At 38.1% G+C, this 18,831-nt stretch overlaps 1 protein-coding gene across 1 annotated transcript in view; it reads right to left on the bottom strand.

Moving 5' to 3' along the window:
• Positions 1–18,831, bottom strand: part of LOC133517073 (nose resistant to fluoxetine protein 6-like) — a 69,761-nt gene that overhangs the window by 10,494 nt on the left and 40,436 nt on the right. Inside the window, exons 3-10 of the mRNA XM_061850217.1 lie at positions 8,050–8,243; positions 6,286–6,568; positions 4,586–4,749; positions 2,055–2,223; positions 1,181–1,374; positions 858–983; positions 300–505; positions 10–152 (exon numbers count right to left, since the gene is read on the bottom strand). Coding sequence (XP_061706201.1) covers positions 10–152; positions 300–505; positions 858–983; positions 1,181–1,374; positions 2,055–2,223; positions 4,586–4,749; positions 6,286–6,568; positions 8,050–8,243 — 1,479 coding nt within the window. The remainder of the gene's footprint in view (positions 1–9; positions 153–299; positions 506–857; positions 984–1,180; positions 1,375–2,054; positions 2,224–4,585; positions 4,750–6,285; positions 6,569–8,049; positions 8,244–18,831) is intronic.

Raw genomic sequence — 18,831 nt, 5'->3', positions numbered from 1 at the left:
ATATCTTACCACAGTGAAGAATGTTATATGTAGTGGATGCCTCAGCTGCCCTACATAGTACAACTCGACGACTCCATTGACGAGGTAAGCACAGAAAGTAAGCCGAGAGAGCGGTACGAGGAACTTCCATGACAGCAATTTGCCGAGATAACCTGTGAAAAGTTAAGAAACGTATCATAAATAAATGGAAAAAAGAATAATTTACGTCTGTAGTCCTGCCCGCGTATGCAACATGCCAATCGTAATCGTTGACCATTTTACATTTTATCGCTAATATACTTTACGGTTTGTAGTCTCACCTCCATTGCCAGTAGCACAAGCAGTGACCAGCCACCCGTTGGCGATGCCCCACGCGACCTTATGCAAGGAGATGTACGCGGCAGCTTCGATATTGTTGTATTCGTACCAATCCTGGTAGAATACTGACACGGTGAACGTGGTCACCGTCCCGAGGATTATGCTTGTTGTCCATGCGAACACTTTGAAGATACGAGAGAATTTGTAACTGAAAACCAAAACACGTCACGTTACACTTAATACGGGTAATACGGGTGTCACATTATATTATTCACCTGATTCGCTTCATACTACTACGCTTGGCATGAGTATTACCAAAAAATACATATATTCCATTAAAATCTCGAAGATTTTTTTATAAATGGAGTTGTACAGTATTGTTGTTTAGATTGGTAACTAAACAGTCGATTTCTATCCAAAATTGTCCAATTGATCCCTAATTAATCGACTAATTTATTCAGGCATCAGAAAGTTACATTAATAAAACCAAAGTTTGATTTAGGTACGATTATTTACGACTTTTAAGAACTAAAAGTGATTCAGGTTTAGGTCCTACTCACTCTTTTTTCTGTATCCTGTGCAATATGTAACCAGTAAGCAAACCCATGAAGTACGTAGTCAGTTTCATGTGGGTCTTGACATATTGCGTCTTGAAGTAGAAGTTAGATACGATGTCAGTAAATTCTCTGAAATACATTTTTTAAAGATGTTTAGGATCTGTCATGACAAGCACTGCAAATAAAATACACTACAGATACAAGTAAACAAATAAGTAAGACATTGCCAAGATATTGTTTAAGATAACAAAAGGTTTTTGACTCTTGTTTTATTTGTCCATTCTCAAGCCTACTATCGTTCAGTCGCAATATGTTCACAAACTCACTTGGCATAGAACAACAAGGTGGGATCCAGATTGTCCTTATACGTGATAACAGCAGGAATGATAACGGAAACGAAAATGCAGATGGAGAGGACGATAGGTCCGACGCGGCGCCAGCGCCACAGACTGAAGATGAAGATAGGTGCCACGAAGAATAGCTGAGTGTCCACGGATAGGTACCACGATTGGAACATGCACTGAAACAGAAACGGCAACTTAGCGCTTGAAACAAGGTGGTGCAACAATTTATATTTATAAAGAGGTAGAATTTTCTTTAAAACCTTGTCCTTGTCCTACTTGGAAATAATATTTTCAGTAAAATCAAACAAAATATTGTTTTATGTCTACTATTGAGAAAAAGTGATTTAATTGATTGTTAGTTTATTCTGAGCCAATAAAGCAGTTTCGGATACATCTAAAATATAAGCTCCTATTTCTTAAAAAAAAACTATCAAAGCTCATATGTATCTATACGACTTCAGTTAAAGTGCAGTTGGTTTTAGAAAACGGGGTTTTTAAAAAGTCGATTCATAGCATTTTCTTAGATCACAATGCAGCTGCCATACATTTATTAGCAATCTTGAGCTCTTTCTCGAGGGTCTGGTTCGATTCTTATCCAGAGTTTTTTGACCTTAGCTCGATAGAAAAAATTATGAACAAAAGCTAAAAATAAGAAAATTACTTTTAAAAATCGGAAATATCTTTGAGGGGACGTATCGATTACTTCTTTTATTTAAGCGTACAAAAAAAATGATATCTACGCTCCCAGGCACGCACTTTCATCCCGCTCACGCTTACGCTCAGTGAGAGTGTGAGAAGAACACGAATTTACCGGGACCTTAAGTTAGGACCAATATCTACTGGACTTTAATCTTACCAGATGATCAGTGTTGACATAGTTATTGATATACAGAATGTTCGCCCACCAGGACGTCATACATCGCTCCTGCTCCAGCTGCATCCTGTCTTCCCACAGAGGCCCCTCTCCGATCTTTGGCAGCCACGTCATGTAGAACAGAATCACCACGATGTACGCGGGAGTTACTCTAAAAAAAAATTGAATGCCTTTTTAAAATCGAAGCGCCTCACCGTACCGTAAAAACAGAAATACTCATTTAGGAGTTTCTAGCAAACTACTATTGTTTGTAATATTTCCTTTCCTCATATTTGACTTGAAGAAATTGTTTGTTCGTTTATATAGAAGACTAGTATTAAAAGGAAATAATACGGATCCATAAGGTATTTTTATACTTTTAGTATAACTTTTAGTATAAGGAGGTGGGCGATGTTCTGTTACTTTATTTTTATGCATAGTAATGATTTGTTGCAGTGATTATTTTACACAGATATTTTAGTTGTGACTTTAAACATCTCCTAATAATTTTTATGATACCTACCTACCCTACATGTTACCTAAGAGTTTACCTAAACTCCACTCAAAGATGACTTTGGCGGAGAATTCTAATCTTATAAAAGACAAAAAAAAACAATGTTTTGTATAAGATGAGGGGGGCGAATTGCGCCTGCCGTGTAAGTGCGCCTACCTTTAATATATCTAGAAAGATATATATAGTAGGCAGTAGGCGCACTTACACGGCAGGCGCACTTCGCCTCCCTCACCTTACTTTTAATGAAGAGCGTATATATTTAATCTTTCTATATTTATTTCATACAAAAAAATAAGATATTGACATATTGACCAATAAAATAATTTTGGAAGATTAAATTTTTTACAAAGACAAGTGTTGGTACCTACAAAGTTGGACTATCAATCTTAGGTACATTATAAAAGCCTAAATAAATTCTTAGAAAAAAGCATAAATTATTACATAAAAATAAATGTTCGTATTCTATAGAATATAATCATAACAGCAATTTTGTTTTTAATGTTTATATTAGTTTAAGATTGTTATGCGTGTCTTTATACAATAGGAAAGCAGGTTTTTCTTTTGACTTGGAAATTTCAAAATTTGGTAACTATTTTACTTTTCAGACAAAAGAAACAGGTGCTTAGCTAAAGCGGATTTTCTGTCTTGACATATCTTTTAAGCTTTAAGTTTCTTGGTGTTTAAAAATTTGGTAACGTAGGACTAAAAAAATTACATCATATTCAATAAAAAAAAATTTAATTTTTAAGGTCGGTTGAAGACCTTCGTTGTTTTCGCCGGACAACTGTCCGGGTTCAGCTACGATGTCCTGTTTTCTTGGGTGTACCTATCGGTAGCCACATACAAAACTGGACTACTGCAGCGTAAGACGAACCGTTTTCCGGCGAAAACACCGGACGTCTACAACCGGCCTTTATTACTTTGAATATCAGGGATAATACAATTTGTATTGTTGTGTATAGTTGATACTTGTTAGCCAATTTCAAAAAGGAGTTTGCACACATCTAAGTATTTCACTAATTTTAACCTTCATATGGTTGGCTGAACACTGTCACGATAAAAGCTTCGCAAAAATGTAAATAGGAGAAGAATCGCTTGTCTATCGCACAGATTACGACACTAGGCTATAACAGAAACTCCTACATAATAGGTAAAAAAGGGAGGGAACAACCCTTCTAAACTAAAGACACGTATATATTCATGTAGTGTATGTGCCGGGAATGTGTTAATAAATATAGCTCGTAACATATTAAATACACTACAGATATCTAGCTAGAGCTATAAGAAAGAAAGTAAGTATAATCTCGAAGAAAATAGGTACTGGTAATATTTTAATCCCCTGCTTTAATTGGTTCTCAGCTTCTGCACTAAGCTCGTAAATGGAACAACATTCAGGATAACTGTGTACTAGTAGTTAATTGGCCGCGTGAGCGACATCAAAGGCCGCGAGCACGCGCCTGTGAGGGTTCGCCACAAAGGACTCCCATTGTTTATGTAGGCTCTCTACGTCAAACACATGTTTACAGTTTTGCACCTTATTCACTTGAAATAAGGAAAAAAGTGTTTACATTTATTTGACATGGACCTCACCTAGTTTACCGAATTTTGAATCATGATTTTGGGAATTATAGTTGCGTTTGTTGTGCGTTGAACAACTAGCGCGTGTAATCACGCCCTTTGTACTTTATATTGTAAAATGCTTCAATTGCCTTCTACTGATATTACTACACAAAATACCACATTTAGTATCGGCCAATTATTTCAAGAACAAAGCGTACCTAACATGCGGAGCATTCTAGATGCCATACACAAAGAAAAAAAAACTTAATGCAAAAATAAAATATCTAATGCACTTGGGGAAACATAAATGTAAAGCATTATAAATTAATTAGGTTATACTTACAAAGGTTATTCAAAATTTGCAATACTATTTGAAATTCTTAGATCACAAAAAAGCTGAAGCAGAAATGTTCTTTTCAACTTAAAAACTAGTACCTATTCATTTGTTAACAGTTCTTACCTAATGTACCGGAAGATCAATATCGGTATGACGTTGAGCCTGCCATCCCTCTTGTCCAGCTCGATCAGTAGGAGCCGGCAGAATAGGAACGCGCTCAGGAACAGGAAAGTATCCACCAACAGGGAATTGTTTAACATGAACGCGTCCGCTGGGTGACGCACCAACTAAAAGTAAAATAGATGTTATAAATCACCGCAATAGGCATTTAATATATGAAACGACATTTGTGATATTTTTGTCATTATAAAGCGCGCAGTTTTGGCCTTATCTTACGTATACTTCAAAATAAATTTCGATGAATTCTTTGCCAACCAGTTTGACTGCCTAGCAGCTAAATCACTAATCGGGGTCAATGGCCCGGGTCCAGGGCGTAGTAAAGGACAGACTGTAAGTAGGTACCCACATAAGTTACTTAAGTGCCTCAACTTAGCTCATGTTGTTGTAAAAGCTTGGTGTAATATTATGTATACATTTTTCGGTCCACTAAGGGTACGTACTACACTGAATATTCGTGTCGAGTGTCATATTTATATATACTAATTTGATTGTTACATTTATGTCAAAAAGCCGACAAAAATAAATCCATATTGTATATGTCCAAACTGCAAGTTCAAGTCGCGCCGCGAGGGTTCCGTGCCATTACACAATATTCATAAAAGTCCGGTAAACGTTTAACCAGTTTTATTATTTGTTGTTAGAGTCGGACCAAGCTAACTCTTCACAGACTTTGAAGTGTGACACAGAGTAAATAATTTTATTTAAGTACCCGTCCCAGATGGTAACCACCAGAATTTTAAATACTCCCATAGTTTCTATATACTTACTGACATCGCTTTTCATCAAACGACATGTCAATTCATGTATGAAATAATTGGTGGTGATGGTGATGTTATGTGATGTTATATATTGTACTGTATTTTTATTCCTCTTTGAAATGATTCGCTTCTTCTTAATAAATATCAATCAATAAAATAAATGCATGTAATAAATTAATAATAAGTACATATTTTCATGTCTCCGTTACCCACAGGTTGTCTGGAAGATAAGACCGTATGTTGTTACCTCTATCCAATTATCTTTATTTTCGTCACACTTGCTCGAAAAGATCTTATTTTATGCAGATGTACTGAAAAAGGACAAACGCCTATATTATTCCCGCGGGAGTTATGGTTTGTGAAATAAACTATAACTCCCAAGGAAGTTAGTGTTTTTTTTTTAAATTGTGTTACTTATTCACACAAACCAAGTAGCATAAATGAATTTTACCTTTAAAATACCGACGTTAATAAATTAATAATTTTCTTTATGTTTAAAATTATTTAAGTTTAAAATATTTTTACATAATTTTCTATCGTGGCTGAATGCTGAATAGGTCTGTGCCTTCGATACCTAACCTGTCAACTAATTACAAAATGGCGACGAATGTTTGGTATGTCACCTTATTTAAAAATTATTTCGCTTAAAATTTAGTTTTTTTTCTTCGCAAGCGTGATGAAAAACATTGTGTGTAACTCCGGGGGTAAGAATATTGCAAACTCGGGTCTTTAATTCCCTCCAGCCTGCGACTGTCGGGAATTACTACCCTCGTATCCAAAATTTCACTTACCCCCCTCGTTGCATAATATACTATTGATTCTGTACATGTATTGTATTGTACTTGGACTTGCTTTTAAGACAAAAAATAACAATGACTATCTTACCCGGTCCCACGCCTCAGCATCCATCACAGGTCCACTGGCAATAAACAAACACGCATGCCCAGCTATGATGAACACCATGGCCAAAGTCTTGATGCCCGTCACGCACTCCAAGCCCAGCGTGTGATTCTGCTTGCACGATATCAGTTTCTTCACATTATGGATGACGGAGAAGGATACAACCAAATCATGGACTACCGAAGTCTTGTTCACACCCCATTTGATCTTGTAGAACTCGTAGATTGTGCTGAAGAGCAAGATGGCTGCGAAGAATAGGATAACTGCCCTGTAAATACAAATTCAATTTTCAGTCTGCTACAACTACAATGAAATGTACACGTGCTTGATTCTGGAGCAGTGATACTGGGAAATACGGTTTAGTGAGACCGGCCATAACTACTACTACTACTAAACCTGTCTTTTATTCACGATACTCTGATGCGCGCTTACCATCACTGCATACATTGGGGTTTTTTGGTGCGGGAATGTTCGACATTAGCCAAAGAGTAGGTATCGACTTAAAAAACGGATGTTAAAAAATAAACGTGTTATAATGATGAAGAGGTAAGTAATAATATATGAAATATGCTTATATTTATTATATTTACATTAACATTAGGTTTTTATATTGATTGCGCCTTTTAAAGGAAACTAACATTAACACTCATCAATAAGTAGTCATGAATTGGAACAAGTGGAAAAGTAAAAAGCACTAGTTCGCGAAATCCAACTTTCCGCACGCTAAACAGCTACGGAAAGTAGCAATTTTTGAGCAACTGTTTTAAAAATAATAATTTTTATGTTTAACCAAACTTTTCTACTAAGTGAAACATTTTTTCACCATACCAACGCTAGGATAATACCAGATAATACTTATTCTACATTTTCAATCCAATGTCATTAAAAATCATAATTTTAAAAGTCAATTTGCCTCAAAATTTGCATAAAATTGCTTTATCACTCTCGTGGATAAAATGCAACTTTCTCTTCCATTTTTGAAAAATAAAGAGGGTCTTTAGGAGGTTGTGTGGTGAAAATATAATTGTATAAAATAAAATTCACAAAAAGATTGTTATTGATTAGGCATAATAGGCATGTTTTCTCAGACTAACCTACCAATTTATCTATTCATACTCAAATCATTCCCGCACCGAAAACCCCCGATGTAATGGCTCCTCTACACGATGGCCCAGCACTGGACCAGTGGGATAGCCATGCGATGGTGATAGCTCCTCTACACGATGGCCCAGCTCTGGATATAGTTCTAGAATGGGCCGTGTAGATGAGCTGCTTCGATGGTACCGTGGCCCCCCACCGTCTCTCTACACTAACCTGTCTACACGCTGGTCCATGTTAGAATTCATCAGGCGTGAGGTATTGCATTAAAAGGTATAATTTTCAATAAAAGTTCAAACAGGTTTTGTCGTAATGGTACCAGTGATCAGCATTTTCATGGCATAATGGTGTGGTATGGTCGTGACTAGGTTTGAATATGTGGGTGTTGTGCGGCCACAAAAAATATCTCAACCTACCTTTTGCATCAAAAAACAATTGATAGTTAATATACCAATGGTAAAAAACGGTACATTGTTTTATGTTTAGTATGACTGACATCTCAATTGATTGTGTTAAGGACACAATTTAACATAGGTAATAAAAATCAATTCAAAGTCGATCACTTTGTATGGAAATGTCTATACATTTTTTTTATTTTCATGGCAATTTTAGTCAGAACGTAAAAAAAAAAAGTTAAATAAGATTACTCACAAAAAGGCGATGTCCAAAGATGTGACGGTCAACGGTCTTCGAGAGTAGCAGTCTCTCTCGGTGACTTGAACACTGGTCCTATTTCCGACCGTATGAGAGAGGACGCTGGACACGAAGCTATTAATGGCATTGGCACTGCAAGCGCTGGGCACGCACACCGCCCAGCGGAGGGTCTCTCCACGGCCGGTTCGAACCTAGGAAACATGGCAATGTTAATCGTAAGGCTAAGCGTATGCTGAGACGCAGGCGGCGCAGTTCCACGCAGTGCAGTAAAATTCTGAAAGCTTTTTGAATTATAATTTTTTTTTTTTTTTTTTCGAGCGACAATGTATTTGGTACATCATAGTCACTTATGACTGTCGCGTCATTAAATGCGACGTTTTGAGTTAAAACAAAGCGATACACTGCGTGCTGAATTATTTTATATGGAAAAATAAAAGTCTTCCATTTTTTATAAAATCTAAGAAGGTGTGTTCATTACAGCTTTAACAACTGATTTTTATTATGCGGTTGTATAACACGCTGTATAGAAGTAAAGTTAACGCTCTTTAGGGCATACTGTCAAACTTTTTACACGTGCAGTCTGTGGGCAACATTTACACAAAGGGCCTATAACACGCTGAGAGTTCAGTACAACAACATTCTGAGGATGCTGTTGAAACTGCCGAAGCACTGTAGTGCTTCGGGCATGTTTGCAGAGGCGCGAATAGATGACTTTTACGCCATTAGGCGTAAAAGAATAGCGTCTCTGCTGAAGCGCGTGCGTGGCAGTAGCAACAGCCTCCTGAGGACATTGTCCGAACGTGCCGATTGCCGCCTCACAAAGTACTGGGTTGAGGTGGTGATAGGCAGGGCCAAATAAACCATCTTGCCCCGTGGTCCTCTCTACACGCAGGGATGTATTGTAGTAATAAATAGTTATAAGTGTTGGTGTATATGTGTTTTTATGTAAGTACTAATATAGGATGTAAGTTGTTTTGATTTACTAACAAAATATGGATCTGATGGTCTGAAATAAACAAATTTTATTTATTTATTTATTTATAACCGAGTATCTTGATTACAAAAAAAAAAAAAAACAAAAAAAAAAAAAATATTATTATTTTATTGTATCTCCTTGGATTTCACGGGCCTATAAATCCCGGTCTTTTGATAGGCTTGCATGGGGATATAGATCCAACACGTAGAGGCCTCTTGGAGAGCTTTAATTATATTATTATATTTATTAAAATTTAATAACATTTTCTCCAATGAGGCAATGAAATGATAATCAAAATATCCCAATAGTATAAAATATTCACTATATTCAGGCGTTTCTGTGCTGTGTCATCATCATTTCCTAGCCGTTTTCGACCACAGCGACTGCGTTCTACCGCTGAGAGCGTCGCTGGTACGCTCTCAGGTGACTGATATAGCCAATTTTTGCAGCAAATGTGCGACCACACTCGCTGCAAGCCAGCACCCCTCCGACATAATTGTTAAGTGTGGCCACAAGTGGTCTGGCCTTCAGCTCGTCACGCTTAGAGTCGAGTTCTGTGCCCCGCCTAGCTTCAAACTGTCGCACCTGCGTCTGCACAATATGCCTCCAACGTGGACGGTCACTGGCTAGACTCTCCCGTTTCGTTGGCTCTATATGAGCTCTCTTCATATGCCGTTTAAACACATCTTTGAACCGCAAGAACTGGCCACCTTGTTTGCGCTTTCCATCTTGCAATTCGCAGTAGAAGATGTGTGCTGTGTATTGTATTGATGATGACTACATTAACTACAATAGGCTATTCTACATTTTTTAAATATATTTGTAGCTTCGATAGCCAACTAGTAATTTCATTTCCTGGAAATAATAGCGATCAAGGTAAAGAAACATTGTTTCAACATTCAAACGGCAAATGTTTGCGTAAATAGGCAGCCGCTATTATTGTGACGTCATAATAGTAGTGCAGTAACAAAGAAACGTCAAATGTGCAATGCCAACCTTTTCGCCGTTGTAACAAATTTAACACCTGCAACCACCATCATGACGTCACTCACGAAAAAAAAAATGTATTTTCATAATTTAATTTTGATAGATGAAACACCCCTATATAAAAATACAAAGCTGCATGTATGTTAGTATCGATAAGAATAAAGTCTTTAAGAAAATTATTATACAAATCCCTAGGTTTTTTTTTACGTTACATATTCATCTTTTACCGTATTTTGTCTTAGAATACCTATCGTCGATAATAGTACATTGTTTACTAATGGTGGTAAACAAGAATTTACGAACAAGTGAACATTTTAAGACCGAAGCCGAAGGCGAGGCGAGCGAGTGAGGCAAAAACTAGATTTTAAGCGAAATAATACTTAAATACGGTGTCATTTCAAACATTCGTCCACCACATTGTCATTTTTGCCAGGTTAAGGTATCGAAGGCACAATCCCGCATTCAGTCACGATTTAAAATTATGTAAAAATATTCTCGCGCGTTTATGTCTTTTTGTCTACTTAGATACTTACCAACTTTCATTACTAGGTTTTATGGTAAAAAAAAAAATATATGTATATATATATATATATATATATATATTTGATAATTCGTAGAAAAAGTATCGTATACAATAGCGATATAATCAAGCTTTTTAATCTCGTACCCCACTTAGGCAAGTCAGCAAGCTTCGTTGCCTAAACACGGTACTGGAGTGAAATGCACTGTATTATATCACGATTTTATAAAGTACTATTATACGGCTTTTAAAATAAATATTTTAAAAGTAAAACTAATTTATACCTACATGAAAAAAAACATGCCCAATATGCCTATGGGCGTAATGCGTAAATTAAAAAATATATATAACGCCCGTGGGCATATGGCTCATTCTGGCATACAATAACACCGTTTACGAGCAAGTGTGATGAAAAAAATGCAAGGCGTATCAAAATCATTAGATCCTTCATTAAAACGAAATGTATTTCAGCTAACCAAAACCTTAACTTTTCAGCGCAGCGCTCACTCAAAAATACTCGTTCGTACATTTGTACTCGTAGTCATTAATTAGTACGTTCAACAGTATTACACTTGTATTAATCATAAAACTAACCAAACATACACTACACAAAAGAGATTTTTAAACGCGTAGAGCACAATATACCCCGCCACCGAGATGTTCAAAAATATATTTATGTAGAATTCTGTTTGTGTTTTTGTGTACTGCTCTACCCTTTAAATACCTGCTTGACCTTCACGAAACGCTTATTCCATTATCTATAAATGTCCGTAATCGTTTGTTTTGTTAACTTGCTGTTGAAGTTCGTTAGGTGATTCACTAGCAGTGTGGGCCGAAACGTTAACGCAATTGACAATTAACCATTACAAATCAAACCGTAAACTGTAACCGTTCATTTCGGTTTACTGTTCAATTTGTAATGGTTATTTGTCAATTGCAATTAACGTTCGGCCAACACTGTTCACTATAGTACAGTCATTATATCCAATAAATCGACCCTAGGTCCTATAGGTAGGTCCCTCGGGGGGGGGGGGGGGGGGGGGGGGGGGGTCACTGGAGTGTAAATTCAAAAAGTAGACTGAATCAGGCTCCTGTGTATATTGGAAAAACGGTTTTTCTTGAATAACTCGGCCATTTTTGATTTTATAGGAAAACCGTGAAGACAAAAATTGTAGGAAATTTGATTTTCTACATGTTTGGTCCTCACAATTTTTCTTCTAGGATCGATATTTTGGAAATTAAACCTCAAAAACGCGACAATTTCAAAATATTATCATTATTTCCATCCTATGTTCCACGTTTTACGGCATGAATGAAAAGAAACAAAGTTGTAGAGAATCAAATTCTGAACAATTTTGGTTCCCACCTTTATTCCCGCAAAATTGATATTTTGGAAATTTAACCAGAAAAACGCGACAAATTCAAAATATATCATCATTATCTCCTATGTTCCACGTTTTACGGCATAAATGAAGAGAAACAAAGTTGTAGAGAATTAAATTCTAAACAATTTTGGTTCCCACCTTTTTTCCCCCAAAATCGATATTTTCGAAATTAAACTTAATTAATGAAATGGGTAATTAATTAATTACAACTTAATTAATTACCCATTTATGCCGTAAAACGTGGAACAGGAGATAATGAGAGTATTTTGAATTTGTCGCGTTTTTCAGGTTTAATTTCCAAAATATCCATCCTAGAAGAAAAATTGTAAGAACCAAACTTGTAGAGAATCAAATTTCCTACAATTTTTGTCCTCACGGTTTTACTATAAAATCAAAAATGGCCGAGTTATTCAAGGAAAACCGTTTTTTTTTGGAAAAAAAACATTTTTCGAATATACAAAGGGGCCTGATTCGGTCTACTTTTTGAATTTAAACTCCCAGTGACACCCCTGAGGGACCTACGAAAAAAAAATCCAAGAACTGATTATTCACGGGTAGGGTCGGTTTTTTGGATATAATGACTGTACTACTAGGCAGCTACTGAGTAAAGCACATGGAGAGAGACTTTTGGAGAAAGAGTTTTTCCATTAAGGCTTTTAGTGACTATGAAATGGAGCACTAATAATATGTTAAATAACTTGCCAGTCAATTATTGCCGTATATTTCTTACGTATTTTTTGCTTGTAATATTGCCTCTACAAAAAGAAATAAACTCAACTCAATATTACAAATCACCACCTATAATACAAAATTCGCTATACCACTATAATAACATCTTATGTCCTTAATAATTACGAGTAGTGCAGTAAAACAAGAACTTTTGCAGATTACGTATAATTTTTAAAACATTTTTTTCAAAAAAATCAAAGTTTGTTTTCACCCTGTATAAAAAATTAAAATTTACAAAATTTATAAAATCACTTTAAAATAGTAGAACTAAAAGTCTGCCTTCCGCATAAGGGGAAAGGAGGGGTAAAACTGCAAGGAAAATAAAAAAAATACGGCTGAAAATTTAGAGAAAAAATGAATTAATGTGATGAATAATTATGGACTATGAGGGTTGATACGATGGCGCATGATACCTAAATTTTTAACCGGTTAATTAAACAGCCCGACAAAAGAGGCTTTTAGAATTTTTAGGAAAATTTAGTATGGCGGATCACAGAACTTTAGCAAATGGATAAATTAAAAATATAACACAAAAATACACAAGAAATAATTGGAACTGACGTTAAAATTTAAAAACAAAAATATTTCAGTGGAAACAGGGTAAAGGGGATGAATGTGGCACACGCCAAGGTACCGGCAGCTGGATTCAGGTTTACTTGTGTAGAATGGATGGCGCACAAGTTGGCGACTTTAAACAAGCCGACGAGGTAGCCTTACTCGCTTTCTGGCGAGCACGTATGGCAGCAGACCGGGCGATAACGATGAGATTTCTTCACTTCACCACTGCTTAGCACCGACCTGCGCACGGTTTTGGAGACCTGTCGCTTCCTGGCTAGCGCGTATGGCAACAGACCGGGCGATAACGATGAGGTTTCTTCACTTCACCACTGCTTAGCGCCGACCTGCGCACGGCTTTGGAGACCAACTGTTTATGAGAGGCCTCTCCTCTTCGAACGCCGATTTACGCGCGCCTTTGGTAGTCAACTGTTACCAGGAACCCGTGGATTTATGCGCACTTAAAAAGACTTCGTGTTAACTATTAAACTGGCTATAAATTGCAAAACTGGTTTAAAACGACCCGGGAACACAAACGACTTCTCCACTCCAAATTCACCAAACCATCTGCCGAAAAACAACTTCAATCTTCTCTTTTTCGAATATTCCATAAAAATTTAAATTCAAAATAAGCGCAAATAAGCACTTAATTTATTAGAAACGGCCAGGAATTATACGAAAAAAAGGTCGGCGCTTTCTTTTTCTTTTTTTTTTGCTAAAAGCGCCATCTAACCATCAACGCCTGAATTATGAAACCGCATAGAGAGACAACAGAAAGAGAACTGAGCCAGCTGACAACTAGAAGAAGAAGTTTAAAAATAAACCGACAGATGTTGATTATGTAGCATTTTTGCTACAGCACCCCCCTACCAAACAAAGAGACAAACAAACAAGAAGACTAACCCTAAACAAAAAAACAACCTAATGCTAAGCCCAAAATAATATAACAAGAGAACCCTCAATAAAATTCCAATAAAACCAACCTCAGACAATTATTAACATTACCCCAAAAGACCAACCTAATAGATTAACGAGATGACACGAGGCCAACCAACGCGTCACGCGGTCCAAAACGCAACGGCCGGGATAGGACAGAAACTGCACCTGGCTACAGATCTTGATCCCTTACACCGAGTCATCAAATTACATAGCCAGACTGTCATAAACCGAGAAAGATAACCGGGGCCTTAAGCACCAACGGTAGAAAAAGTCAAATCCGGAAAAAAGGAGCAAGGAAACGCTCAAACGAAAATACTAAAAAGAACGATAAGAAACGAACCAAGTAAGGGTTACCAATAGGGGAAGGGCGAACTAAAGCGCATTTTAGAATTTTGAGAATAATTTAGGTGAACGGGCCAAAAGAAGAAACTATTTCAAAATATCTTTAATATGATAGGTACCGATATGCTCGGAATCGGTATCAGCCAAAATGTATACCTGCGGGGACACTCTTCTAACCACTCGGCACCGAACGAAACGTGGAGCGAATTTACCGCCCCGAATAGGGTCGGCAGAACCACGCTGGAAATTCCTGCGCCAAACGATTTGGTCAACAACGATTCTGGGCGAAGAACGATTCGTATTGAACTTGGCGGCGTTACGATGAAAGGCCAAAGCCATCGAATCAGAAACTTTATCATATACCTCTCGAAGCGTCTGAAGATTCGAAGCACGTTCCATCCGGCTGAGTCCCACATCTTGGTCCACAACCTGATTCTCAACACGCTCTCGAATCATTGACAACTCACGGCCGTACATTAAAAAATTCGGTGTGTAGGCAGTAGCCAAATTTATACACGAATTCAAATAGAGAGCGACCCGATGTAAATGACATGACCAACTGCGTTGATCATTTTCAACTAGAATGCTTAAAGTAGTAATCACGACCTGGTTATATCTCTCCACAACATTCGCTTGTGGCGAATAATATGGGGTATAACACGGACCCGGAATATTGTAGCTCGTTAAGAAATCCAGAAATTGACGACTATGAAAAACAGTAGCGTTGTCACAGAGAATGTTAGTAGGAACACCGTACCGCAAAATAACCTCCGATTCTAAAGCCATCGATATAGATCTCGCATTCACCGACTTTAACGAAACCAACCAAACAAATTTGGTAAAAACGTCAACCATAGTCAAAATATAACGAAAACCACTACGGCTAACAGGTAATGGACCAATTAAGTCAATGGAAAGAAGATCCATTGGAGCAGCAACAGGACGAGGGAACAAACGAAGACCACGGGGTTGTGAATTTGCAATTTTAAAAGACTTGCAGACCTGACATTCGGAAAGGAACTTGGTAACATCACGGTACATATTTGGCCAATAATATACATCACGAGCTTTTAAATACGTCTTCATAACACCAGGATGAACATTAGGAAACCCATTATGAATTTCAGCAACCGCCTCTCTAGTCCTTGAAGCAGGAAGAACTATACGCCAAGGATTAGGTGCTAAAGGGTTTTCAATAGAGACCCTGCGCATTAAGACACCATCCCGAAGAGCAAACGCAGTAAACATCTGAGGATTGTCCAAAACTCCCTGGTAAATACGTTCGTACCAAGGATCACCAGAAGGATCCACACCACGCGCGAAAGAAATAAGCCCAACTTGAGCGCGGGACAAGGCGTCAGGAACAACATTAAGAACACCCTTCTTATGCTCAATTTCAAAATTATATTGGGAAATCAAAGTCGCCCAACGAGCCAAACGTCCAGTAGGATTATCAAGAGTGATCAACCATTTAAGAGCAATGTGATCAGTAACGATCTTAAACTTCATTCCATCGAGATACCCACGGAAATGCTTGATGGAATCAATAACAGCGAGAAGCTCATGCTCGGTTGTCCCATATCCACGTTCAGCCTTAGTAAATAAACGGGAGTAATAAGCAATTGGATGTTCGACGCCATCAATCTCTTGAGCCAAGACAGACCCCAGACCAACCTGGCTATCGTCACACTGGAGGATGAAAGGTTTCGAAAAATCTGGACAGGCCATCAACGGAGAGTTCATCAAGGCATCCTTTAATTTAGAAAAAGCTTCACCAGCACTATCGTTCCAATCGATGGGGTCACGTCCCTTCCTCTTTCCGATAAGTGCCGTGAGAGGAGCAATAATCGAAGAAAAACCATCCACGAAACGGCGATAATATGAACACATACCAATGAAAGCACGTAGAGACTTGGCAGAAGAAGGAGTAGGGTAATCCCTAATAGCTTCTAATTTCTTCGGATCAGTTTGAAGACCACGCTCGTTGACAATGTAGCCGAGATACTTCAATTCAGATTTACAAAACTCACACTTTTCCAAATTAACCGTAAGACCAGCCTCCTTCAACCTATCACGAACCTTACGAATAAGCCGCATATGACTAACAAAGTCACGGGACACCAAAATCAAATCATCTACATAACCAAAGATAAAATCGTCAGACTCAGGGGTATATTCGAAATTGACAATCATGTCAGTGAGTCTCTGCATCTCGGATGCAGCATTGGTTAAACCAAACGGAAGGCGAACGAACTCAAAAAGACCCCTTTGCGGTACAATAAAGGCAGTTTTCTCACAACTGGCTTTATCAGCTAATGGAATTTGCCAAAAGGCACTCCTAAAATCCAGCGAAGTTAGATATCTAGCACCTCGTAGGTTGTCAAGGATGTCCTGGACGCGTGGGAGAGGATATGAATCCCTGATGGTAACGCTGTTCAACTTCCTGCTGTCCACGCAAAACCTGACACTACCATCCTTTTTGGTAACCATCACCACTGGAGAAGCCCAAGGTGATCGCGATGGACGAATGACCCCTAACTCTAACATCTTGTCAATTTCTTCATTGAGAACCTTAAGCTTGACAGGAGACAAGGGATAGTAACGTTGGCGAATAGGTGAACCAACAGTCTCAATCTTATGCGAAAGCCACGATGTACAACCTAAACCAGCTTTATCAGAAGAAATCCCCTCGAACTCGTTAATAACAGATTGTAGCTTTGATTCCTGATCGGGTGTAAGCACCGTACGGGGGTGGACATAGCGAACCTGACCTACGACTTGTGGGACTGCAGCAGGAACATGATGTGAAGCGACATAAAGCTTGCCAGACAAACCATCATTAAACGCCTTCTTTAAAATGTCTATAAGACCAAAAGAATTCCAAAACTCAATCCCTAAAATAAATGCAGTAGGAAGATTACTGCTCACTAGACAGGGGTGCATAACGCGAATGCCACTAAAAAATATAGGGATATCCAAACCGCCTAAAATTTCAATAGGAGAATTGTCGGCGGAGACAACATAAGGCCGAATATCCTCGCGGAAAGCTATACCGAGCTTCGACAGGAGAGAAATATCAATTAGTGAAACCTGAGCACCAGAATCCAAAAGAGCATTTACCGGGGAGCCAGCAACTATAACATCAATAAAAAGTCTATTATCCGGGGAATTATTAATATATACAGGCGACACCGATGGACCTCTCAGTGCGCCACCAATTAGTTTTTTGACGGACCAGGATTACAATTAGGACAATCGCGGGTAATTGCTCCAACACGCTTGCACTTGAAGCACACTGCCCCTGAAACGAAAGGACAATTACGGTAATTATGACCGGTTGCATCACACTTCATACACACTAAAGTACTGGGTTGTTCTACCACTTGAGCACTAATCGGTGCAATAGCCAAACGTGCTGGACGTGGACCTTGGAAGGCTTCAAAATTTTTCGCGACTTCTAACAAACCATCAATATCCCTAACCACGTTAGTTGCAAGACAAGGATGATATCTAGGATTCATTCCATATTTTATAATGTTAAATAAGTTGGCTTCGGAGACCGGTGTACGAAGCTTTGCGTTTAAATCGCGTGCCTGAATAACAAAATCAACCACCGACTGGTTGGCCTTCTGTGATAAAGCGCGGAGTTGACTCTCGACCTTGAAATCATAGTCGGCTACGTCGAAAGTTTTAACGAATGCAGACTTCAATTCAGCATAAGTAAGACCCGGATGTCTGATCGCCCTGTAGTATTTCAAAGCACTACCTGACAACAATTCATGGAAACGCCTGACAACATATGTAGGATTGACGTTACGCGCCATGCCTTCTTCTTCAACTCGAAAGAAAAAATCGCGAACACAGGTGTCGCCGGAAAAACTCAAATTCCATTTCGTAAGTGAATAATCTTTAAAAGGAAAAGGCGGGACATTTTCTTGCTCATGCACTGCCTGGCATCGTGGTTCAGAGTCAAAAAACTGTTCCTCATCATTGGTCATTGGATCTAAAATCCTCGGCTGGTGCGCGTTTAAAGACGAGTATGTAAGAGGCGTCTCAGCAATTGACCATTCATCACTCAAATGTGACATGGTGGAAAATTACAATAAATCGACCTTAAAACTAAAATCCAAAGTTCGAATTCGAAAACTAATTCAGTTTCAGAAAAAAATTCAAAATTCACACCTCAACGTTCAAAGGATCAAGAACGATAATAAAATAATAAAATCTACGTCTGACTTACCTGTAAGTTCCCTAACGTCTACGGGCTCTAACCACAGGATTCTAACTACTAAATAAAGTTCTCGGGATATGTTATGGGAAAGTGAGTAAAAGGCATATGAGGTTAA

Source organism: Cydia pomonella, chromosome 4 (genome assembly GCF_033807575.1).
Source record: "Cydia pomonella isolate Wapato2018A chromosome 4, ilCydPomo1, whole genome shotgun sequence".
Lineage (NCBI taxonomy): Eukaryota > Metazoa > Arthropoda > Insecta > Lepidoptera > Tortricidae > Cydia > Cydia pomonella.
Note: the sequence above shows the minus strand (reverse complement) of the source record. Positions and strands in the feature narration are given on the sequence as shown.